The 25856-nt window shown below is 32.5% G+C and overlaps 2 protein-coding genes across 3 annotated transcripts; one reads left to right on the forward strand and one right to left on the reverse strand.

Annotated features, from left to right (window-relative positions):
- Positions 1-2274: 2274 nt before the first annotated feature.
- Positions 2275-4360, reverse strand: LOC145953356 (serine/threonine-protein phosphatase 7 long form homolog). Its single transcript, XM_083067297.1, has 4 exons — positions 3537-4360; positions 3367-3445; positions 2871-3272; positions 2275-2763 (listed from the first exon to the last, which is right to left on the reverse strand). The coding sequence occupies exons 1-4, from the start codon at positions 4358-4360 to the stop codon at positions 2275-2277; spliced, it is 1794 nt and encodes a 597-aa protein (XP_082923423.1).
- Positions 4361-11533: 7173 nt separating this feature from the next.
- LOC109791045 (uncharacterized) lies at positions 11534-15822 on the forward strand. Of its 2 annotated transcripts, none has more exons than XM_029269782.2 (6): positions 11534-12062; positions 12860-13071; positions 13806-14052; positions 14170-14255; positions 14336-14427; positions 15026-15822. In XM_029269782.2, the coding sequence occupies exons 1-6, from the start codon at positions 11823-11825 to the stop codon at positions 15259-15261; spliced, it is 1113 nt and encodes a 370-aa protein (XP_029125615.1). In that variant the 5' UTR covers positions 11534-11822; the 3' UTR covers positions 15262-15822. The 2 variants fall into 2 exon arrangements, with proteins under 2 accessions (XP_029125615.1, XP_020205885.1); XM_020350296.3 differs by having other exon boundaries at positions 11537-12062; positions 13761-14052; positions 15026-15821.
- The last annotated feature ends 10034 nt before the right edge of the window (positions 15823-25856 follow it).

Here is a 25856-nt window from a genome sequence, read left to right on the forward strand (position 1 = left end):
CTTGCATATTAGGTAAGTTTATTTATACATACTTTTCAAAAAAATTTAAATAAAGGTATTGTTCATAATAATGTTAGTATTGTTGTTAACATTTCATTTCAGGAATGGTTAGGGAAGATGCTTCCGTGTCAACATCCTTAATTCAAGAAAGAATAAGTGGACAATTTAATTATAAGGTTTCCTACAGAAAGGCCTGGAAAGCAAAACAAAAAGCCATTTCAAGAGTTTTTGGTGATTGGGAAGATTCATACGACCTTTTGCCAAGGTGGTTGGATAGAATGCTAGAATGTTGTCCTGGTTCTGCTTATAGACTTGAGACAACATATTATGTTTCAAATAATGTCGTCGACGCACGTTTTCGCAAGTTTCGCCGTGTGTTTTGGACATTCAAACCTGCTTGTGATGCATTCAACTACACAAAACCCATCATACAAATTGATGGAACATTTTTATATGGAAAATATCGCGGAACTCTATTAATCGCTACAACACAAGATGGTAATGCTCGCGTTTTACCAATTGCTTTTTCTATAGTCGAAGGTGAAACATTAAGTGATTGGTCATGGTTCTTGTCAAACATTCGTCGTTACATAACTACAAAGCAAGACATTTGTTTAATATCAGATCGACACCAAAGCATCAAATCAGCTGTGGCAAATGAAAATAATGGTTGGCAACCACCGTATGGGTATCATGTGTATTGTATTCGTCACATTGCAAGCAATTTCAACCACCGGTTCAAAAATGTCAAACTCAAACAAGAGCTGATTCACATGGGTAAAATATTATTTCCTTTTTACATTCTATATTTTTATAGTACATAATATGTTATGCTAAACCCTAATGTTAATATTTGGACAGGCTACACAACTTGCAAACATAACTTTACTAGGAGGCTTGAACAATTTCATGAGATAAGCCCAGAAATTCGTCGATGGATTGATGGGATTTCGTTAGAAAAATGGAGTCTCGCCCATGATGACCAAGGTCGCAGATACGACCACATGACTACAAACTTGTCTGAGGCTGTCAACAAGATCTTAAAGGGTGCCCGTAACCTACCAATAACAGCTCTTGTAAAGTGTACATATGGTAGGTTAGTTGAGTATTTTGTGCAAAGGTTAGGTCAAGCAAATGCAGAGCTTGCTGTTGGTCAACGATATTGTACAAAGTTAATGGATGCTATGCGGAACAACCAAGAGGAGGCAACATCTCATTTTGTTCGAAGATATGACTATGAGGCCACCAGATTCGTAGTGGAAGAAGATTTTAATTCAGTTACACAAAGAGGTGGTCATACTTGGACAGTACTTCTTAATGAATGAAAATGTGAGTGTGGAGCTTTTCAAGCTTACAGATATCCATGTTCACATGCCATTGCCGCATGTGCTTATGTTCGCATAGATCCGTTGACCTATGTTGATGCTGCCTATTCAAATGCATATATCAAAGAGGCATATTCTGGCCAATGGTACCCGCTTGGCAATGATGACAACATTCGTCCTACCAACGGACCTCACATTGTCCCTGACCAAAGTATGTTGCGTGGTAAACGCCGTCCGAAATCAACGCGTATAAGAAATGAAATGGATTGGACAGAGTCACAACGAACACAACGTTGTGGACATTGTAGGGTTGAAGGTCATAATAGAACAAATTGTCCGCAACTAGCATCAAATATCATTGATGACCTAAATCATTAATGTCTATATGGAGTTTTCATAATGTAATATTCAGTTATGTGTGATATTTTAAGTAATTTTTTTTTCTAATTAAGTATGAATTATTTTAAATCATTGGTGCATGATTATTAAACACAATAATGACTAAACATGGATTAAAAATTATAATTCATTACATAATTCAAAGTCCTAAAATAACAAAAATATATGATAAACAAATTAATCATCTCCTATGCCTCCATCGTGGATCTGTCGGATCATGAGGTGACAAAATACATTGACGACCACGATGCTTAGCACCCCAATCTGGGTTCCTTCTTACAGGGTCCTCCTCTTCTACCTCTTCTGTAACAGGCGTCGGTTGTCCAAAACCTTGTTGTTGAAAACCAGACTGTCCAAAAGAAGTAGATTGTCCAAAACCTGGTTGTTCAAAAACAGACTGTCCAACAGAAGTAGGTTGTCCAAATCCAGACTGTCCAAAAACCAGACTGTCCAATAGAAGTACCTTGTCGAACAGAAGATCCTCCAAAAGAAGTACCATGCATATCATCCCCGCCATATCTAAATGGATAATAAGGTGTTGACGGGGTCATCATGTTGCTCGTATAAGGATCTGGAGTCTGTGTTGATTGAGAAGGAACATAGGTACCAGATGAAGGTGGTAATGTGTATCAAATGGAGATGAAACATAAGTAGCAGAAGTTGGACTTTCTCCAGTAGTATCACCTGAAGTATAAACATACTGACTATAACCCCCTGATGGTGTCATTGGATAAGCATAATAACTACCTGCAGGGGGGTCATGTGATGGCACAGATATATCTACAGGCTGGTGATCTACACGCCTGCGTCGACGTCCAAGGCCACGACCCTCTTGTCGCCCTGCACCAATATCTTCCACAACAATTGGTTCGACCTCCTCTTGTGATGGTGGTGGAGCACCTGTAGAGGGATACTGAAGTCGGTGGAATTCACCGTATACCTCTAAACAGTTAGCAAGATTATCAGTCAATTCTTGCATTGAAAAACTGCTTTTAGGTTGTATTTTAGCCTTATGATACATTTCCTCTATAGTGTCCTCCTGTAAATCAAAATATTGTTATTTGTACATGTTCAACTTAATATAAACACAAATATAAATAACCGAAACAAATAATTATAAAATGTTTATTGTTATATGTTACTTACCACATAACCGTGTTTTGCAGTAATAGGCCCAATCCAACGTCTGGTGTGTCTTTTATACCACACCATGTACTCTGAATTACTACTTAAACGTGTAGTAGTACAAGCTTCTTGTGTCCAAACACGATCTAACCTTGTTTCCCACTCGTGTAGAAAGACAACATGCTGAACTCGCCAATCAATGTCATCTTTGCCGCGTAGAGTTAGATCATGCAAATTATCTGGTTGACGTGGAGGACGAGGAATGTGTTGTACCATGCCAAACTGGCGCATCACACGGTCAGCATGGTGATACTCAATAATATGAAAGTCAATTAATGGTACTATCGCCCTCCAAATATTTGTGTTCTCTACACAATATGGTGGTAGAGAATGAAAATATGGAAGGTATGGCTGCCAAACAAACTGCAAACAAAAAACACAAAAAGTCATAAATGAATGAATACTAATTTGAAGATATCCACTTTTAATTTGTAATGAATAACAACTCTTAATGTACATCTTTATCTTTCATCTTATCTAACGCATCGCGAATCTGAACAACACTTCTTTGTGTCACCTGCAAGGCACTATTCCACCTAAAAATATCAAAAATTAACAAGTTAATTAAAATTATTTGTCTCATGTTAAATCTAATATTTAATAACGCAATTTAAATTAAAATATTACCTTGCACCTAAAGGAACACCAAAAATATTTCGTGGTGCCGTGAAGGGTGCAAAATACGGCATCCGATACCATGCCCACAATTGTAGTAAAATGCATGCCCCGCTAATTTCTTTATTGTCATAATTAGTGGCAACACACAGTTCTCTATATAAATGAGCAAGTAAGGCTGATCCCCAACTAAGTTTCCCACATTGGTCTAAATCAATTAACATTACCAAATATCTCATCAGGACTAAAGTTGAAGACTTGTCACAGAAAAGCATACCTCCAAGCAACCGCAAAATATAAGCTCGGGTGTATTGTTCCATTTGTTCAATGCTATGCACATGCATCGAAATATCAAAAAAATGTTCATCAACCCAGCTCATCTTCAGCCTTCTACCTTTAATTGCATTTGCTGGTGGTGTTATTCCAAACAAATCTTGAACAAGTGGGACCCAATTATATGTCGAACAACCAGTAATTGGGTCTCCATGTACCTTTAGACCTAACAAAAATGAAACATCTTCCAATGTAATTGTACACTCTCCAAATGTCATATGAAAAGTGTGTGTCTCTGGCCTCCATCTCTCAACTAATGCTGAAATTAACTGGTGATCAATAGGAAAGTATGAGATTTCAACCACTCCAAGCATCCCTGCTCGTGCAAGATATGGTCTTAATTCTTCGAGAATTGACCCATCTCGATGACCACTTTTGGTAGCTCTTCTAATACGAAGAACTCTATCAGCCTCACCATTCCATACGTGCTCAGACACGTGAATTGATTGCATAGTCAATAAAGAATCATCAATGGGTCCCGAATTAACTCTTTTACGAGACATTATGAAAATATACACAATCAACAAATACGTACATAGAATTTAAATAATAAATACCGTTTACCCCTAAATAACGAATAATCAATTAAATCCTAAACAAAATAATCTTATACTACTACATCAATATTATATAATTAAAATCACATAAACATAAATTATTACACTTAATTTCTGCCATGAACAGTGCGTTTTATTCTGATTCCCTGAGCCACTGAAACTGTGCATTTGAAAAAGGATGAACAGTTAAAAAACGTCACCCAGTGCGACGCCTTCCCCACTTACATTTTCCAGCACGGATCCTGCATGCACAGTGTAAGAAAAACGTCAACCACTTTGACGTTTTCACACTCTTCTCTCTCCTACGTGTCCAAAATTATTTATTTCGGTAAATAGTTTTTTTTAAATTTTTTTTTTAATTTTATTTTATTTTTTATTTATAGTGGTTAAAATGCCGTTGAGTGCCTCTTTGAAGGTGTGGAAAGCCAAGTACAAGGGTAGCATTTTGAAGTGTTTGTGGAAGCCTAGAAGATTGCTATTCTCTTTGGTGGAAAGCTCTTGGTGGAAGACTAAACACCTAGGAATAACCAACATCAAGGTTATTCCTAAGAAAGGAGAGATACACTTGGGTAAGCTAGTCAAAAGAAATCAACATACATATATATAACAATATGAATGGTAAACAACTACAGCTATCAGCACATCAATCAGCTTATACTACACCACAACATTCGACAATATCAGCACCGCAAAGCGGCAATATCAGCACTGCATAACAGCAATAACAGCACCACTCTAGTGGCTATAACAACACCACTTAGCGACAATAATAACATCGACTTAGCGGCTATAACAACACCACTTAGTGGCAAAACATCACACAGCACAGCTTAACAGCCCAACTAACACAACTCATAGCATAACACAACACAATAAATTAGCATACAGCACAGCTAAGTAGTATTCAGCACAGCTTACTACCCACAACTCAACTCAATAGTCTATAGTACAGCGATATTATAATTCAACATTTAAAAATCATCAATAACAGCCCATCTCAGCACGGAAATATGCATCTATTTTAGCTTAACGTCATCATTCAGCATTATCATCCAGTCAGCACGGCATATTCATCACTTTCAGCTTAGTTCAGCATAAAAGCAACATCTATCATCAATTTTAGCATATACTTCAACAACTATCATCATATAAGTCAACATCATCTTACGCGCCCGGCGTACTCATGGTCGCGCCCAGCGCGGCTCAACCAGAGAGCACCAGGGGCCATCGCTCCTGGCGCAAAAATGCTCGTGCCCGGCGTGAACTTGCCAGAGAGCCCAAGGCTCTCACGCGCCTGATGCAATACAAATTGCGTCCAGCGCATGCTCAGGCAGAGACTCCAAAGAGTCTCATGCGCCTGGCGTGCCCAAACCCGCGCCCAGCGCGGGGAAGGCAGAGACCTCCCACGGTCTCGTGCCCAGCGCAATTCCAATTGCGCCTGGCGCTCCCATGGCAGAGACACCCAAGGAGTCTCCACGCCCAGCGCAACAAGGGTCGCGCTCAGCGCAGAACCAAAAACCCAAAACATGTCACAGCTGGTATCGCGCCCAGCGGAGTCCAAGTCACACCCGGCGAGGGCCAGCCAGAGACTCCCATTCTCAAGCTCGCCCGGCGCACACATCATTGCGCCCAGCGGGCTTGCCCAAATAGGGTCCCCTGGTGGTCACGCGCCCGACGCGAAGAACAGCTCCCAGCGCGAAGCTCAGCAGCAGCTTCACCAAGTTCGAAAATTTCACCCAACCCTACAAAACAACCAGAAACCAACATGCAATCCATCCAAAAGCCCACATTTTCAACCAATAGCTCAAAAACATCATCTTTTTACACATGCAATCAGAAACAATGAGATTCCCAAAATTTCCACACAAACCACAAAAAACCCGAAAGCCCCATCTTCAGCAATCTCAGCCAAAAACCATCAATCATCAGCAATCAAATGAGTTCCTAGACCCATTTTCAGCCAAAAACGCAGCAAAAACTAACTTCCCTTACCTCGGTACAAAGAATCCGAGCTTCGGGACAGCGAGAAGAGAAGAATTGGAGAAGAAGACAAGATGACTCCGGTTCAGCTAGCTCCGCCTACTCTATGATCAACACCTTCCACCACATGTTCACCACAATGAATGATTTGAGAAAATCAGAAGGGAACCAAGAGAGTAATAGTGAAAGAGTGAGAGTTGAGAGTGAAAGGAATGTGAAGGGAGGAGTGAGTAGGGTTCAGCGGGAGAGAGAAAAAAAGAATAGGATCTCACATTGATTAAACAAATGTTCACAAATCCCCTTGGTAGAGGTATCACATATCATGCTTTACCCGTTTTTAAATTTTCTATTAAGGTTTGTTAACTTCTGTTACAAAAAAAAAAGTTATTACCAAAATATCTTTTATACTAATATCCTCTCAAAGATGTAACCCTCCCTTCTTGTGTTAAAGTAAACACTTTCCTCCCTAAACAAATACAAATGTTACACTTTTACCAATTTATTTATTAAGTTACATATTTAATTATTATTTAAAAAATTCTTATGAATTTTGTTAAACTTAATTATATATTTAAAAATAGTTTTGGAGTTAATAAAAGTAATATATATATATAAGTATAATAAAAATTAATAAAAATATTAAGATATTTTTAATAATGTGGTTAATGTAATATTTTTATAGATAATATTAATTATATATATTTAAGACGATGTAAAAGTAATAAGGTATTATTTAAAGGAAGTTATTAATAAAGTAATATAATAAATATCTAAATAAATTGTGTAATTTTTGATAAAGTATTATTTATCATATTTAATAAATATAATGTTAAAATATGTCTATTAAACTTGCATTTTAAAATTGATATATTTTAACTAAAATTTTATAATTAAATAAAATATAATTATTACAAAATTTAATACTTTTATTTGTATATACATAAACATAAATGTGTGTGTTAATTTATATATTATATATATAAATATACCCATATAATTTATTTTATAATTGTATTTATTTATTATTTTAATAAATTATTTTAAATTTAATTATATTTTACAAATTTTTATCAAGTAAATGAAGGACAATGAATTAAAATTATTTTATCATATATTTTAATTAAAAGTATATTTTAACATGTATAAAATAATTAATAAAAAGCTTTACACGATTATTTTAATGTATATAAAAATATTAAATATTAAAGAAAGAGAAATTACCTGATAAAAAGAAATACACGAAAATTTATATTGACCAATTACGATTTTGTTTTATGCACATATCTTATTATGTAGTTATAACTGTTTTCTAAAAGATAATTATTCAATAATTAAATACTAGTAATAAATGTAAGCCTAAAAACATAATTTCTTTTAATTTATAGGCAATGTTGCTTAAAACATTTTCAATGGGAGATGCTTGTTGAACCATTTTAGTTGTTTGAAGCAACTCTTCCATTTGAGTAATCCTAAGTAGTAATGAAAGTTATTTATTTTTTTCAATTCCTTCAATAAGTAGTTGATTTAAAAAAAAAATAATATTTTGGATCTAATGAGGACCACTAAATATCTGTTACATAATCAAGTCAAAATTTTAAAATATTAAATTATGAATTTTTTGAAGTTTTTTAGAATTTTTTTCATTTGGAACAAAATTAGATATGAGTTACTTAGCGTGTGTTTGGTTTTGATTTATGAACGTAAGATTTCTTTCTCTCTCCACGTTTACAATCAAATTTACGTGGAAGCTTGAATCTTTTGCTTCCTGTAATGAATTTTCACGTCCAAAATTCGAAGCAAACACATGCTTAGTGATGATATGACATAATAGATATTTCTAAACAACTCATGTTATCACACTCTATTGCGAGTTATTAATAAACACAATTGCTTATTGGTAAAATATATCATAAATTTTCCATTAGATATACTCTAAATTAACTTACATTAGTGAAACATAGTTGTGAAAATCATATTGAATTGGCTGGTCGGACTAAAAATTGATCCAAAATTGGTTTGGTTTGTCAAGGAAATCATTTTATAGTGAACTAGTCAAAGACTAATATAATCGATTCAAAACTAGTTTGGTTCGTTTAGAGAACCATCTTGTAATGAATTGGTCAAAAATCGATAGAATCGGTCAAAAACTAATAGAAATCTATAAAATAAACCAATTTAAACTAGTCCAATTAAAAAAATAATTTTTAAATTTTTAAAATTTAATTTAAAATATTTTTAATTAAAATAATATTTAATAAAAAATTATAAATTAGAATAACTAATTTTTAATATTTCTCTCATAAATATAATTTAATAACTTATGTTAATTTATAACTTTTAATATCTTGATTTTTATAAATTATATTATATTAATTTGATAGTTTTTATTCTAAATATAAACTTTTTATTAGTGAACATTGTTATATTTTATTAAAATAAAAATAAAAATATTATATTATATATAATTTAAAATTTATATATAATAAAATGTTAAGAATCTATAAACAATATTTTATTTTAATATTTAGTTATATTATATTTATTCTGATATTATATTATTATATTTATTTAATATTATTTTTATTTTGATAATAATAATAATAATTATTTTATTTATACCTATTATAAAAAAAATATATGTAACCACTTTTAGGGGGGTGTATTGGTTTAGGATTTCGTAGGATTTTAAAAGACTTTTTTTGAGTAAAAAGTCCATTGGTATTCAATTAAGATTTTATGTCACTTAAAAACAATCCAGTGGTATTCAATCTGGATTTTCAAGATTTTTTAAAGAGTCCATTAAAATTCACTGGTATTCATTTGAGATTTTTTACAACTTAAAAACAATCCATTGGTATTCAAAAATATAAATATTTTAAAGGATTGTTGTATGAGAGGGATTTTGAAGGACTTTCTAGTGTTATCTATAAATACCAGATTCATAAAACAATCACATCCAAACCCATCGGATTTTGAAGGATTGTTTGAAGTGACTTTTCAAGTGTTTCAAGAATTTTCAAGTGAATTTTTCATATTTTTTTTCTATGCTCCTGTCTTCTCCATTTTTTTCTCTACTAATAATACTACACTATTATTCATTGTTCATATATAATATTGTAGTACTGTTCTCATCTCATTCCCCTATTTTGTGAAACTCTGATATGTAAATGATAGTGTCATTGACTTGTTATATTTTTCTGTTAGTTCTCTTTAATTGACTTGCTTTATTTTATTCTATGTAGTTGAATTTGTTCCTTTATATAACACAAAAAAACGATTGAAAATTTAACTTTCAAGTGATAATTTTTTTTATAACACACGTCAAGAAAAGAAAAAGGTGAAAGATGAAATTGATATCATAATCTCTACAATATATATATATATAAGATGAATTTGTTAGGGTTTCCGTGAGTAGAATGAGATGAAAATGGATCTTAATTAGGAGAAGAACCCTCTCAGCATAAAAATTGCGATCTCTCTCCTTCCCTTAATTTGTTACTCTTATCCTTCCTCATTTTATGACTCAACAATTATTTTATTTTTTTTACTATGAATTTTTCTTTTTATTTTTATATTGTAAAATTAGGATTTTTTTTATATTTTAAAAAAAGAAAATTAACATAAGACATTGTAGTATCTAATTTTTTAGGGTTTAGGATTTATGCCTTCATTAGCTTATTTTTAAAAAAAAAAGGAAATATTGTTAAAATATTTGTTAGAATAATTTACATTTATAAATATCGTTAAAAATTATCATATAATATATAACTAAAATTATATATATATATATATATATATATATATATATATATTCTCTATATCTAAATACTTTTGTTTATATAAAAAAATTATATATCTAAATATTTTCCCAGTATCAAATATACTGATTTTTTTTATATAAAAAATTATCTTATGTTTCTATATTTCTGTTTTTGCATGTTTTTTTTTTAATGGCTGAGGTATTTGATCTATTGGGATAGCCAAGATATATTTGATCTTGTATGATTGGTGTGCTTCTAAAGATAATAATATAATTTTATTGATTTTGTCTCTTATCCATAATTATTTATATAACTAGTTTTCAACATATATTGTTTTAGTAATTCAAATGGGAGATTTACAAGGAAATAATAAAGGAAAAGGAAAAGAGAAAAAAATATGAAGCTTGGAATAAAAAGGATTCCGATGAATTGTTACAATTGATAGTAGATGTTATAAAAAGAGGATAGGATATTATGGACAATTATTATTATTATTATTATTATTTATCTAGACATTATTTTTTTTATATTATTTTTGTCTTTGACTCTTTTTAAATTTGAATGTATGAATTTTTTTTTAAAATCTTATCAAATGTCAAAACTCCACAAAAATTCTACAAAATCCACAAAATCCCACATAATCCATTAAAATCCTGATTTAAAAGTCTTGCAGAATCCATTAAAATCCTGATTTTAAGTCTTATAGAATCCTGCAAAATCTTAAAAGTCATGAAAATCCTGCAAAGTCTTTTAAAATCCGCAGGATTTTTTTTAACTAAAAAAGTCTTTTAAAATCCTAATCCAATACACCCCCTTTAATTTTCACTTTTTAGTAGATCATTATACCACTTGAATGTAACACAAAAATTTCTTATATTCTTTCTAAATAATTATACTATCTGTATACAAGTATTACATATACAGAATATTTCAATTTCTCTAAGTAATATAAATTTAATTCCAATTCGACGATTAAATTATTAAATTTTAAATTAGTATATAAATCGGTTCCGATCAAATTTTAAAAATATTAGGTGAAACTAACCGTGAAATTTTTATTTTTTGAAATGGTTTGCGAATACGGTTGAAAGTGGGACGTTATGTATAAAAAGAAAAAAAATAAAAATAAAAAAGTATTCAAACGTTATTATTTGGACATGTTTTCCCCCCTTTTTTTCTGGCGCAAACTCTTCAAACTTGAAAGAAACGTTAAAACATTTAATTTTACCCCTTTCATTTATGAATTAACATTAAGAGAAAAATTAATCATTAATTATCATTGAAAATTAATAACATAAATTTCTGCTCATTAATTATTTTATACAAAATCATGAATTACACTTTCTAACCTTCACTACTATTTAAGAACAAGAATTTTGTTACTAAAATCTCAAAATAAAAAAAAATAAAATAAAATTGGTGTGTTCTTTGTTCATCATTCATGAATCATAATCTCCCTCATTCCCTTTCCTCCATAGATTGATTCGTCAAAATTACAATTTGACCCTTACCCTCAACCCAGATCCATTCATTCCCTTTCCTCTCTGATTGCACCATCGAAAAACCCAAACCCCACAATCCTCATTGCTCCAATCAATTCCTTGACCACGTTCAGGGTTTATCAGATTCCGTTCAAAACCGTAATTCCCTTCGTTTCGATTCTAGGAATGTTGGGTACTACCTTTGCTCGTGGACGCCGAGAGAACCGCTTCTGCAATCCGGTTCACCTTAACCGGTCCGCGCTAAATGTTCGCAGCGACCCACAAAATTCGGTTCCCGAGAACCGGACTGGGCTTTTCGAACCGGAAGCTGTGTCTTCCTGCGAACCGGTTTTGAACCGGTTGAGTAACCTCGAGCGGTTCTTGCAGGCGATCACGCCTTCAGTGCCGGCTCAGTATTTATCTAAGGTTTTTTTTTTTTTTTTTTTTTTTTGGTTTACTAAAGAGTATTATTGTTGATGAAGGATTTGCATTTTCTAGTTTGTTTTAGTTTTTATTTTTAATTTTTAATTATATAAAAAATGTCACTGTTTTAACTTTGTCTTTTGCAAGTTTCACTTAGAAAGAGAAAAAGTTTTATGGAAAAAAATATACTGAAAATAATCCGTTTCCTTTTGTTTTTTGTTTTCGCTTTTTCTATGCAAACAAACGTAAAAGAAGAAAGTTTTCTCGAACCGCTTTAATGGTGTAGCCTTAAACATTTGGTTTATTAAATTTTACTTATATTTTAACAAAGTTTTGGCATAATTGGTAGAGTTGAGTTTCTTGAAAATGCTTGTTTGTTTTGGGAAAGCCTACTTGGTGATTTCTATTTTCAAAAGTTGCTTTTAGTTTGAAGGAAAAACAAAGGAAACACGTGTTCACACCCTTTAGTAATGACCATAACATAGAAGAGGTTCATAAAATGTTTCTCAGCCTTTTGTAGGGTACCCTTATTTGGTTATTTTTTGGGATAGGGTGTGTTTGGATTAAAGTATTTGGAGCAAAGGGGAAGGGGAAAAAATTGTTTCTGTGTTGATGGATTTATAAAAAAATTATAAAAATTAACTAGTGATGGTTGGAGGGTTGCATGATAATCTCTTGCTTTATTCCTTTCTTATTTGTGGTGTTACTTCAGGGTGGTTATTATTATTTTTAGAGAATAAAAGGAAAATGTTGAGAGCTATGTGTTTCCTTTGATCTTGATAGTGAATTGAATATTGCAGAGGACCACGAGAGGATTTCGGTCGGGTGATGTGGAGAGTCAGCCATACTTTCTTCTGGACGACCTTTGGGAGTCCTTCAAAGAGTGGAGTGCATATGGTGCAGGAGTGCCACTCGTGCTGAATGACAATGATAGTGTTGTTCAATATTATGTCCCCTATCTTTCTGGAATTCAAATTTATTCTGCAACTGTGAAACCATCTATACAGTCAAGGTATTGTGGTTGTGTGTGTGGTAATGGTAAAGCAATTTCGTTGCTTTCCTATCTGAAAAGTTATTATGGTATTGACTAGTTTTAGAGCTTAACATGTAGTGCTATCGAATGCTAAAGACAGTTTTTCTAGATAAGAACTGTGCATTTGTTTGGGCAACTTTGTTGCACTTCTATATTGTATACTGCTGTAATCATTTGTTTACCGAGGATGTCATTTGAATACTTCATTATGCTTGCAATTTCTTTGAAACTGCTCTCATGATTGCATATGATGTGATTTATTTCTTTCTCTGGAAATGTTAAATATCAATTTATTGTTGTTTGTGTCGATTGCTTAAAACTTACGTCTTTGAGGTATTTACTATCTTTGTATATTTGAAAAGGTGTGAATCTAAATGCAATGCAAACTAATAGGGAAGCATTCAATAGTCAGTTTATATTTGGGTTGCGAGTTGATTATGAATTTCAGATTCAGCATGTGGCAGAATTTATTTAATGCTTGTTCTTTTGTATCATGTGAAATTCAGATCATGATGTTATTACTATTTGCATTGCATAGGCATTTACGGATAGCAATAATACAGTTAGGTATTCTTTATTTTAAATTTGCAATTTGCAAAGTGGTGTTTATGCTTCAACACTGCTACGTTCTCGTATTTGTTTGTAACAATATTGTTGTCTTTTGATAGGCAACTAGGTGAGGACAGTGACACTGATTTCAGGGATTCATGCAGTGATGGTAGCAGTGATTGTGAACCTGAAAGAAGATTTAAATGCTCAAGGGAGCATAGAAGTCTGCTCCAGTTGTCAGATGAGGTACGTGACTGGATGGGCAGATTATCTTTGGGAGGAGACCACCTTGATGTTCCTCTAGATGGCTTTTCTAGTGATGATGGCGAATCTTTCAAATCTCAAGGCTACTTGCTTTTTGAGTATTTTGAAAAGGATCCTCCTTTTAGCCGTGAGCCTTTGGCTGATAAAGTGCGCTCCCTGTTTCATTATCGACTCATTCTTACCTTTCTCACTTTTACCAGAACATTGTCCTTGCCATTTCTTGTTTAGCCTTTTTATTATATTTTCTGGTGTGTGGGTGGACAGATATTGGACCTTGCATTTGGATTTCCTCAACTGGCGACACTTAGAAGTTGTGATATTCTACCATCTAGTTGGCTATCCGTAGCATGGTATTTTTCTTTAATTTTGACCTTTGATTCTGGGTTTTTAGGATTATATAGGACTGATATTTTCTTTGCTTTGCTTGTAGGTATCCTATTTATAGAATACCAACAGGTCCAACATTGAAAGATCTTGATGCTTGCTTTTTGACATACCACTCCCTTTATACCCCCGTTGGAGGTAGGATGATGGGTTGTTACTTCATTTCTGCTGTACTTGGATTTGTTTTCTAATGAATTTTGAGAAAGACAGCGGTGTGATATTATTTTGAAGAAAATGATTAGTCACATTGTTAGGCTGTTAACAGTAATCCCTTAACTAGTTCATGATATGTTATTTGTAGTCTTTATGTAAATGTGGAATCATTTTAGAATATCTTATTTCCTCTCAATGCATATAGGTGGTATACGTGGTATTCATATTGTATTTGGGTTCTTCAACCATCCTTGCTTCAAAATCATGTTAGTAAATGGTTATTTTAATACCTTGGCACCTGATAATTGGTGATCTTTCTTTCTCTGGTTCTTGAGTTGCATGAATGATTATATTTATTCCTAAAAATATTTGTAATCCATGAATGTTACATTTATTTCTAAAAAAGTTGTAAAATGTATTCTATCTCTGCATTTAAAATTCATTATAAGCCACATTGATCAGTGGGGTTTTTATATTGGGCAAATTTAAGCATACATGGCCCATTTTATATGCATATCAATGATTTCGAGAGATTAATAATTGTGAGATGCATTTGGCTTTAATGAGGCATTACTCCTTTCAGGTTCACAAGGAGTGCAGAGTCCTGCAGTGTCACATCCTATTGAGATGGATGGTGTCCCTAAAATGCCCTTACCGGTGTTGGGTCTTGCTTCATACAAGTTCAAAGGATCTATGTGGACTCCTAATGTTGGACGTGAGCACCAACTAGCTAGCTCTCTTGTGCAGGCTGCTGACAGTTGGTTAAGGCTGCTTCGGGTCGATCACCCAGATTTTGTGTTTTTCAACCGTAGGAGGTGATATATGATGCAAAAGTGATTATGATTGGTTTTCTTTTGGCCATTATGTATTTCGTGTAGCTATTTGTTGTCAGTGGCCCATGTTTTAAATGTCAACGTAGAAACTAGAGTTACTCATCTACTTGGCAAAAGAAAATTGAAAAAAGCAAATAGAAGAGGAAGCCCTTGCGATTCCCTGCTATAATATAAGCACTGAAGCTCTGGATAAACATCATTATTAAAGCTTGTCCAGAATGTGTGCATGGTGGATGTATAGCTTAAGATAAGCTTGCTGTATGTTTCCATTCATTAGGTAGGTGGTTTTGCTAGCTAACATCAGTTTCAAGTCCTACACCAGGTGTTGCTAAGGTTATGCTACATAGAACAGTGTCCTGATGTTTACTTTTTACACCTGGCTTTTAAATTATGGTGGAATTTGTTAGAAATGGTGTTGGGGCTAATCATGTTTGAATTGCCCAAATATTTATCGAAATTTAGCAGTAGTTTCTTAGCTGCATCAAGTGTACAACTCTTTTGTTTTGGAATTTTGATACCAATGAAAATGTTTGTTGGATAAACTTTTTGGATTTTTACTTCATTCCCTTACTAATGGTAATAGTTGATTCTAGTGACATTCAGTGGTCGGACATTTGCTTCTAATTTTTTTATGAAGCATATATGTATCCATAGAGAGGAACCCTAAAATGGAGTAATACTAGGATTTATTTTGTCGGTTTTAAACTAGAGGTTTTTGTGTTACTTGTGTTCCTCACATGCTTTGAAAATGTTGGTAGTCTTAAAAAGGTTTTCGGATAAAATCTACCGTTAATTTATTAAAAATGTAAAATATCATTTGTTCTAATGAAGAGAATTATGAGGTGACAAAAATATTAATAAGACTAATTTAGTAACATTTTTTTTATTATTTAGTGACAATTTTTAGAGGATTGAAGTGAGGTTAAAACAATATTTTAGAGACTAATTTAGGAATTTAATTTTTGAAAACATAGTGTGATGATTCAAATAATCTAAGGGTTGTAATTGAGGGTTATGTCAATGTTGAAATATTGGTTATTATTATGCAATGGGTTGGTGAAGTGGGAAAGCGAGTTGAGTTGTAATAATTTATTCCTACTTAAAGCTTAACACAATAAGAAAATGAGTTTACTTTTCTTGATTTTAGTTTGTCTTAAAGTCAATGTTGAGATGTAAATAAGTTTCACATCAATAAAATAAAAGAAGAAATAATAACTTGTACATATAAATTTTAATGATTGAGAGATCTTTTGGATGACAACCAAAAATAAAATAGTGAGGATTTAAGTTTAAAACGGACAATATAATTGTGAGACCCCAAACTAATAGATTGATTTGGTACTAAAGTAATATTTAGCTAGCGAAAATCACATTCTGTAAACACAAATTAAGATGTGTTTGAAAATCCATTTAAAATTTATGAAATGTAAAATTTTCCATTTTAAAGCAACAAATGTGAAAGGAAGGGAAGAAGTGAATTGACATTTCGCTCATGGTGTGTTTGGATGAGAAATTTTACAAAATCAAGAAATTTTAATTTTTTTTATTTGAATTACTTTAATTTTAATTTCTATTATTTTTAAAATATTTTGTTTGGATAAATTAATTCAAATTTCTTAAATTTTAAATTGTTAGGTTGGATATGATAATTTGATTCTACTATGATAAAATTAATTTTAAAAATATATTTATATGTTGAGATTTTTAAATTAAATTTTATAAAAATAAATATTAGCTAATTTTTAAATATTTAATAATTAAAAAATTAATATTAGCTAATATTTAATAATTTTAACAATATTTTTAAATATTTAATAATTATAAACATGAAGAGATAAAAGATAAAATAAAATATATAAGTGAAATAAGAATATATATATATATATATATATAATTTCAAATTCTTACTTTTTTTGGAGAATTTGAAATTCTTCTATTTCAAGGAATTTTACAAATATTTGAATTTCAAATTCTTTATAAATTCCTCATCTAAACAAGGTATTTCACTTTAAAGAATTTGAAATTCTTTAAACAAATGAATTATTCTATTTAAATTCCTCATCCAAACACACTATCAACGAAATCAAAATCGAAACATGCACTTAATTAATTGTCAGTTTTAAAAATAAAATATGTTTATCGAGAAAAAAGAGCTAATAAGCTTTAATGTAATCAAAAGTTCTTAAAACAATGTAATTATACATATTTTTAGTCACACAAAACCTTTGAAGGACATTTGTTGGGATAAAGTTAATATTAAATGGAGACTTACGTATTTAATTCTCATAAAAGACACATAGTTCGTACTAATATAAAAGTATTATCTTCCTTTACCAAAAAAAAAAAAAAAGACTTTACCAAAATAAAAGTATTATCTTCAGAATAATTTTAAATTTTATTTATTTAGAGCATATTTTAACTTCAATATATTATTGAAAAGTACTCACCTAATTATTTATCAACAACCACGTTTTAAAACTTTTTTTTTATTTTTTTTATTTCTGTTGTAAAAAAAAACTTCTTTTTCCCTTTATATAAGTTTCTTAACAAATTTCATGAAGCACTAAATATTGTTTCAAGTCTATTTTTAATGTCCAATTGTATCATATTAATTAATTGTTCTATATTTTCTTATATATATTACTTTTACAATAATTGAAGTTCCTTTTCATTTATTTGTATATTCACAGAATTGTTTGCAAATTCAGAAATTGTATCAAGAGGTGTTTTGTATAGTATTCTAGGCAAAGATTTAGGTTTGAGTTTGAAATTATTAAATATCAAATTCAAACTTGTACATCAATCACACCACAAGGTTGGAGTTTGCAATTATTACATAACAAACTTAGACATAAAGCTAAAAACTACTGGACCATATATTATGGGCTTGGACTAATGTAAATTAAATGTTTAAAATTTGTCAATGAATCTCAATATGTTAATTAATCTTCATTATGCTAATTAATTATTAATATGTCAATTAAATCTTGTAGTCCTCATCAAAGATATCCTATATATAGACTCAACGCAATGAGAATGGACAAAACATAACAATGATTCAGATAGTGTTAAACTTTGGGACCAACTTACTTCTTAGAGTTTGACATTGCCTTGAAAATTTAGTTCCTGCATAGGGCTTGGTGAAATTTTTCGGACATTTTTGTAAGCCTTACTCCATGGTAATGACTTAAGTTTTTATTTATTTATTTATTTATTTATTATTATTATTATTATTATTATTATTCAACTTTGACGAAAACAAGGAAATAAGAATATAACCATAATGAAAAGAAATAAATTCATAATGAAAAACTTACAAAGAGAAATATAGCAAGAAGATTTGGAAGATCAGATTCTGAAAGTAGCAAGACAAAGCTTTTACTATCTCAAAACTCTCGATGCCTATTGCAAACATCATAGAGTTCTTATAAAGAAGGAACATACATATGAAAATTACATATAAGAGCATTTACAATTCTCACTTATTAGGGGCATTGACAGAAAAGAAAATAAAGTACATTCATTATTACAAAAGATAACGTATTCTAGAGCTACAAGTGAGAAGGTAGCAAGAGCATCTTTGAAATTTCTGCACATTTTATCTAAAATGAATCTTATCTTGAACAGAGAATATTATCTTCTAAAGAATATTGAATAATTTTGTCTGGGCATCTTATCTTGTCAGAGCATCTTATCTTTGATGTACTTATCTCTTATCTCTTGAGAATCTTGAAATCGTATCTTGTCAGAACATCTTATCTTTAAGGTACAACTTATCTCTTATCTTTTGAGAATCTTGAAATCTTTAATCAAACATATTGTTAGGATTAGTGGAGACAGAGTCAGGTGATCCAGTTTTTTCCTTTTGTGAAGGATCTTGCATTGCTTGAATTAACTTTAATCTTTCTTCAAACTCATCTTGAGAGGTGGCTGACACCAATTCTGCCATAATCTTGCTTTTTTCGACTAAAAATTTAGTTTCTTCATCTAAATCCTTTTTGATGGAAGAGCATGGGCTAAAGGCCCAACCACTAGAGCAATGGCCAGGAGGTTACTTGAAGATTTGACTACTTCAGAGCTTAGTGGGCCCAATGGGCTTGGTGGGCCTAGGGTGCTTTTCACTTGGGCTTTGATTGATTAAACACCATGATTAATTGTATTTTCTTAGTATAGGAATTTACTTTGATGTTGGTCTTGTATTTTGACCATAGATTAGGGTTTAGGTGTCTTGGGCTTAATTTTGAGCTTCTTGGGCTTTGGGCTTTTGATACCCAATATTGGGCTCATTCTTCTCCTTGTATTTTTTCCTATTCATTGTATTCATTAGACCATTGTATTTTGGTCATTAGATTAGGGTTTAAGGAGGTTTAGTAGTTCATTTGAATTAGGACAAATTAGGTTAAATTTAGGATGGATTTAAGTTGCATTTAGGTCACACTTTTGGCACCACCTTGGCTACACAAGTGTGACACCGAAATGAAACCCTAAATACATACTAAATTCAGCCTAATTCACATTTAGCTCTACATGACCGGTTATGCACATGTGACACAAGGTTTGAATTCAAATTTGAATTTGAATTCAAATCTTGGCGCCAACATGTGACCTATCATGTGGCGCCAAGTGTCTCCTCCTATTTTCGGTGCATTATATGTTCCCTCCTAACACATTTTGTATTCACTTTTGATCATAATAGAAATTTGTGAGCCATTGGCCGAATTTCCTCTCTCAAAAGTCCCTTAGAGTTCATCTTCAAAACCTTAGGATTTCACCTTAGAATCCTTCTCTTTGAAGTGTGCTCTCCATTGATGCTTGAGCTTGGATGCTTCCCTCCTAGTTCAAAGTTGAGTTCATCCGTGAGTTCTTAGCTTATAAGTGTTCTTGAGTTGAAGAATCAAGTCTCCATTGAAGAAGATCCGGCCTAAGCAAATCCGTGGAGAAGATCATCCATCACTCCTCCTAAGTTTGCTATCACTTTTGTTCTTTGGAAGTAATGGATGATGAACTTATTTTAACCCATTCATCAATCCTCTTAAGACTTAACATTTTGATGTCGAATTTCTTCCACCATTTCACTTTAATAGATCTTGTCAAAAGTAACAAACTATTATTAGAGTAACACTGCCGATATATATAATCCCACAACATGATCCAAGTAATATATTTTGAAGTTATGAAGGATATAAACTTATACCCCGTTAAAAAGGTTGTCTTTTGTTTAAAATAATTGAATATCTCAGAAACTTCATCAGGAAAGATTTCTCTAATAGGTCCAAATTTGATAAACCATTCGAGAAACCATTTGGTGAATTTTAAAGAAATCCCTCTACGAAACTAGATAAACCAGGAATGGGTTTTTTGTTGAAGGTAGAGAAAATTAGTCTAGGCATCTATATAATCATAATAGGAATATTGTTGGGGCTCAAAGGTTCTTGAGAAATTATTGGTTTTATGAAGAGGTTGGTTCCATTCATTAAGGGTAATAATCCTGAGAATTTTTATTTTTGAAAAATGGATTTTTTCCTAATCATCTATGATATGAGTTAACTCTATTGAATCGGTGTCTATTAAGATAAATTCATAAAAAATTCTAGATTTATAAGTGGGAAGGTAATGATAATTTTCTAGAAATATTATGGAGGCTAAGGTGGTTAGAGTTAATTTTTTTTCCAGTTAGGTTCTATTGGTAAGATATCAATATTTTCATCTTTAGTAATGTATTCTTCTTCATAGGATTTTGAGCCTGAAGGAGTAGATATTGGAGGTGTAATATGGGGTAATTGTTTGGAAGGTGTAGGTATTGAATTTGGAGTGGGACTTTGATATCGATCTAGAAAAGATAATATTTTTTCAGTTAGGTTCTATTGGTAAGATATCAATATTTTCATCTTTAGTAATGTATTCTTATTCATAAGATTTTGAGCCTGAAGGAGTAGATATTGGAGGTGTAATATGGGGTAATTGTTTGGAAGGTGTAGGTATTGAATTTGGAGTGGGACTTTGATATCGGTCTAGAAAAGATAATAGTGAATATTTATTGGAAGAAGTAATCTAGGGTTCAGTTTTGATGGTAGCTAAAAGTGTTGGCCTTTGTGGAGAATTTGGAACTAATGGTCTGATAGGAGTATTGCCATTAGTTGTTTTAGGGGCCAATGACCTATTGGAAGTATTGCTTGATGACTGATTAGGGGTTCTCAGTGGAGAACCCTATTGATCTTTTGAACTTTTGCTCATTTTCTTGCAAAAATTCTCTCGTTAAAAAATCTGGTAATACATTTTTCTCTCCCTTAATATGTTCTATCTCAAAATTGAAACAAGATAATAATGTTTGCCATCTTGCAAAAATATGTTTTGAAACAAGGTTTTTAACATCTTTTTGAAGAACATTGGGAGCAGTTTTGCAGTCAGTTCTAATTAAATATTTTTTGCTAAAAAGGTCATCTTGGAACTTTTGAAGACACAAAACTATTGAAAGAATTTCTTTTTGACTGTTGAATATTTTTGTTGAGCTTGATGTCAGATACCCGAATGGTATCTGATCACTTGTTCTTTAGGAGAGAGTTTTTTTTAGAATTCCCCCATATCCTAACTCTGAGGCATCGACTTCTACTATTAATGAGGCTTGTGGATCGGGGATACCTAAACACGAGAATATTTTGACTATTTTTCTAATCTCTATTACTACTTGACTTATCTCATTATTCCAAGGTATTGGATTTTTTCTTAATCTTGAATATAATGGGGCACATATAATCCTAATATTAGGAATGAAATCTACTATGTAATTAACACATCCTAAGAATCTTTGAAGTTGGTTTTTGTCTTTTATCTCATTAGGAAACTTGTCAGTGAATTCTAAAGATCTTTGTATAGGAATTATAGTACATTGAAAAATCTCATAACCTAAAAATCTAGTCTTGGTTTGAAAGATTTTTTTATCTTTTTTGCTGATACTACTAAACCATTATCTTTAGTAATATTTATAAATTTATTATGATGTTTTATGTGTTGATTTACAAATTTTGGAAAAACTAATACATCATCTAGATATACTTTGGTAAAATTCATATAATTATAAAAAAATATCATTCATGTAGACACCCAATTTCGTCTAGGGGGCATACAAACAACAAGATAGGACATCAGAGGGCCCAAAAGCCCAAATCAACTATTTTTAGTGGCCCGGAACGGGCCGTTCCAAAATCGGAACGGGTCGTTCCCAAGTCCGGAACGGGTCGTTCTCGAATTGGAACGGGCCGTTCCGAGGCTTCTAAAAGGCCTAAAAATTGTAGGTTAGAACGGGCCAATCTAGACTAGAACGGGCCGTTCCAAACCAAACAAATGGCCTAAAATCTGTACCCCGGAACGGGCCGTTCTGATTTCAGAACGGGCCGTTCTAGGGTATAAAATAATACGTAACGTTCGGATTCGGAACGGGCCGTTCCGAATCCAGAACGGTCCGTTCCGGCCCACATCTGATGCCTATAAATAGAAATCTCGGCCACAGTTTTGAGGACCCCAAGAATTTCATCCAGCACTCCTTAAAGCTCGAAATTTCTCTCTCTCTCCTATTGTATTTCTTGAGTTTTGTGAGGCTTATTGTAGTGTGAAAGGTTGCCACAAAGCACCTAAATCTCCATATTTGAAGATTAATAGAGCTCGTTCAAGAGGTATTTCAGTTAATTTTCTTCTCTCTCTTTTATTTCTTATCTTTGATAAATATTGTTTATAATAAAAGCAATCATGTAGACATTTTTGGGTCAATTGTATAATTTAAATTTTAAGCATGTAAATAGTTATTAATAAAAAGGGGATTTAATATTTATATTATTATTTTTTTATAACGCTAACTTCATCATAGGGTACCAATTGAGGGCGTTGTAGGGGTGCTTAATACCTTCTCTACACGTAATCGACCCCCGAACCCAATTCTCGTTATCGAGGCCATTATTGGATTTTTAAAATCCTTTTCTTTTTCCAATGTTTTGAGTAAAACATTGGTGGCGACTCCATGAACTCATTTTTCAAAACCATTAATTAAGGATTAGTCTGGTGTCCGGGAATTCCTTAATTGATGAGATCTTTAAAAGGATGTCTAAATCATAGGTCGCAGGATCGAAAATTTTCGGGTTGCGACAGATGGCGACTCCACTAGGGACGTTTAAAGAGGGTCAGGCCCATTTAATTGATGAATTTAATAAAATAAAAAATAATAATTTAAATATTTTTCCTCTTTATTTTATTTGTTTTATTTGTTTGGCTTTAATATCTGTTTGTTTGTTTATTTAAATTCTGCACCTGTTTGAATAAAACTGTACACAATCCTTTGCACACAACAGTTCCTCCTACACCCGGGGGCATGAGGGTAACAAACATAGGGAGTGGTTGACGTACGACCGGCCCAAGTTTGGCCTTGGAGCCTGCGAGCCTTGTTGGAAATCACACTCAAGGTGATAATCGGTTACTCTAGCCCGAAATACTGCGACAAACCTTAGAGTTTGCCAGGTGACGACGACAGAGATACTGGGTCCCTATAACGGGGGCACCTTGGGGGCCTTAAGACTAGTGAGATTAGAACTGTCCTATACAATGCACTTTTCTTGCAGGGACCACAGACCAAGGATTTAAACGTGACTGTTCGCGGGTGTACATTTGTTTGAGCATATGTGTGTTGCATTTGTTTGTGTTTATTTATTTCAAATGGATAAGAATTACAAACAAATAGATATTAATAAAAAATATGATAAAAATTTTAACTCCCTTCTGTATATCCTAACTCTAAAGCATCATATAGGGTAGTTTATTTAAAAAAAAAAAAACAAAAAAAATATAGCAAAAAAAATCATACATCATAACCTTTAGTCAAAAACATGATAAAATTTAGGTAGAAAACAAATATTATGCATCTTTTAGTTTAGCATATACATTCATTAGAAATGGAAGACACATAGTATGCAAAGATTTTTGAGAAAGGAGAACATTCTAAAGTACAAGAATCGTGTGCCCTTATACTAAGGAGGCCTACTAGACTTTGAACTCTCGTCATCCTTTCAAAAGAAGGCAAAGTCTACATCTTCTCAGACTTCTTCCAATCTAGAAAGATGTCATTCCTCATTTCAAATAGGAGATTATTTGAAATTTTGAAAAGGAAGCACGCAAAAAAAAAAAGAAAATTGAAGCAAAAAATAAAAATAAAAAAAAAGAAAAAGAATTTGCTTCAAAAGAACATAGTTTGATAATAAGCACCCTTACACCTCCAATTCATTATCAAATCACTCCAAACCGCATCTTTCTTCTCTGACTCATCAAACTCGTCAATAAAGATGAAAAGTTTGGCAATCACCAAAATAGTGGAGAACCCAAAGATTCTATTGACAGTTATTTCTGATCGGAATAGCAAGAAGAGAATCTGAGAAGAAACGAAGATTAATTGCAAATCAACGAACGAGCAAGCATGTCTATAGGGATATCATTCAAGCATGAGCTTCTGTAGCCTGCAACAACATCATCAAAGTGCACCGAAAGATCTTGTACAAAAAATGTTCTCTAAACAAACAAATCAATGAGAATGATATTTGTTGAATTTCTCAATCATCTTTGCATCCTATTTTGCACTTCATATAGATAACATGTCTTCCTGGTAAATAATAAATAAGAACAAAAAGGGAAACCTAACCTGTGCATGTTAATCGAATAATGAGATCACTGGTAATTAAGTGCAAACTCGATACATCAAATTGGAAGCACTTAAAAAACCAGTAATTATGCAAGAAGACTAGGGGGCATAACACGCCCAAATTGATGATTCAAACATCGAGAGTTTCCCATGCGAAAATGACAGCTGTTGGGATAAGAGGAACGATCAAGAATGGATGAATCGTTGCTTCTAGGGAATTACAAGACAAAACCCAATTGAAGAATAAAAGACATTGCACGACAAAAATCCCGATAGGATACATCCTATGCAAAATTAGGGATACAAAAAAAAAAGCAACGCTTGCTCGAGTTGAAAACTGAAAGGCAGCTTGAGTATTCCCTTTAGAAAGCAAGAATTCATAAAGATTTTACTCCGAAGTCGAAACACCCACATTCCAGCAAGTGGGAATGCGTTCCTAACGTAGTTCAACCAATCGTCAACCATGCCTCTCTAGGGTGCAGCCTCGGTTAATCTCTCTGTGTATGAATCACGAACTCGGGGCATGCCCGGGCTTTCGAGCTTTGTTAAAGGGGCACGTGTAAATTGAAAGTACTGTTTTAAATGCCATAGCACTCTTTCGTTTCTCTTCTCCCTTTAAATATTCACTCTAGGCCTCATCCATTAACCCTTAATAAACAAGATGTATTTGCGACAAAGATGTTACTCAATAATAACATGGAAAGGATAACAAAGGAACAATCAGGAGTCCAAACATGACTGGGCGTCTCATACAAACGTTGCAAAAATGAAAGCCAGGTAGAAACCCACTAAGGGGGCTACGCAAAATTAGGGCAAGATCCGTTAGGGGCTCACATTCGAAAAGGGCAACCTAGGAAAAAGTAAAGATCAAAAGAAAAATGTATGTTAGGAAACACATCCAAAGT

The sequence above is a fragment of the Cajanus cajan genome, chromosome 11 (assembly GCF_000230855.2).
Source record: "Cajanus cajan strain Asha chromosome 11, NIPB_CcT2T_4, whole genome shotgun sequence".
Lineage (NCBI taxonomy): Eukaryota > Viridiplantae > Streptophyta > Magnoliopsida > Fabales > Fabaceae > Cajanus > Cajanus cajan.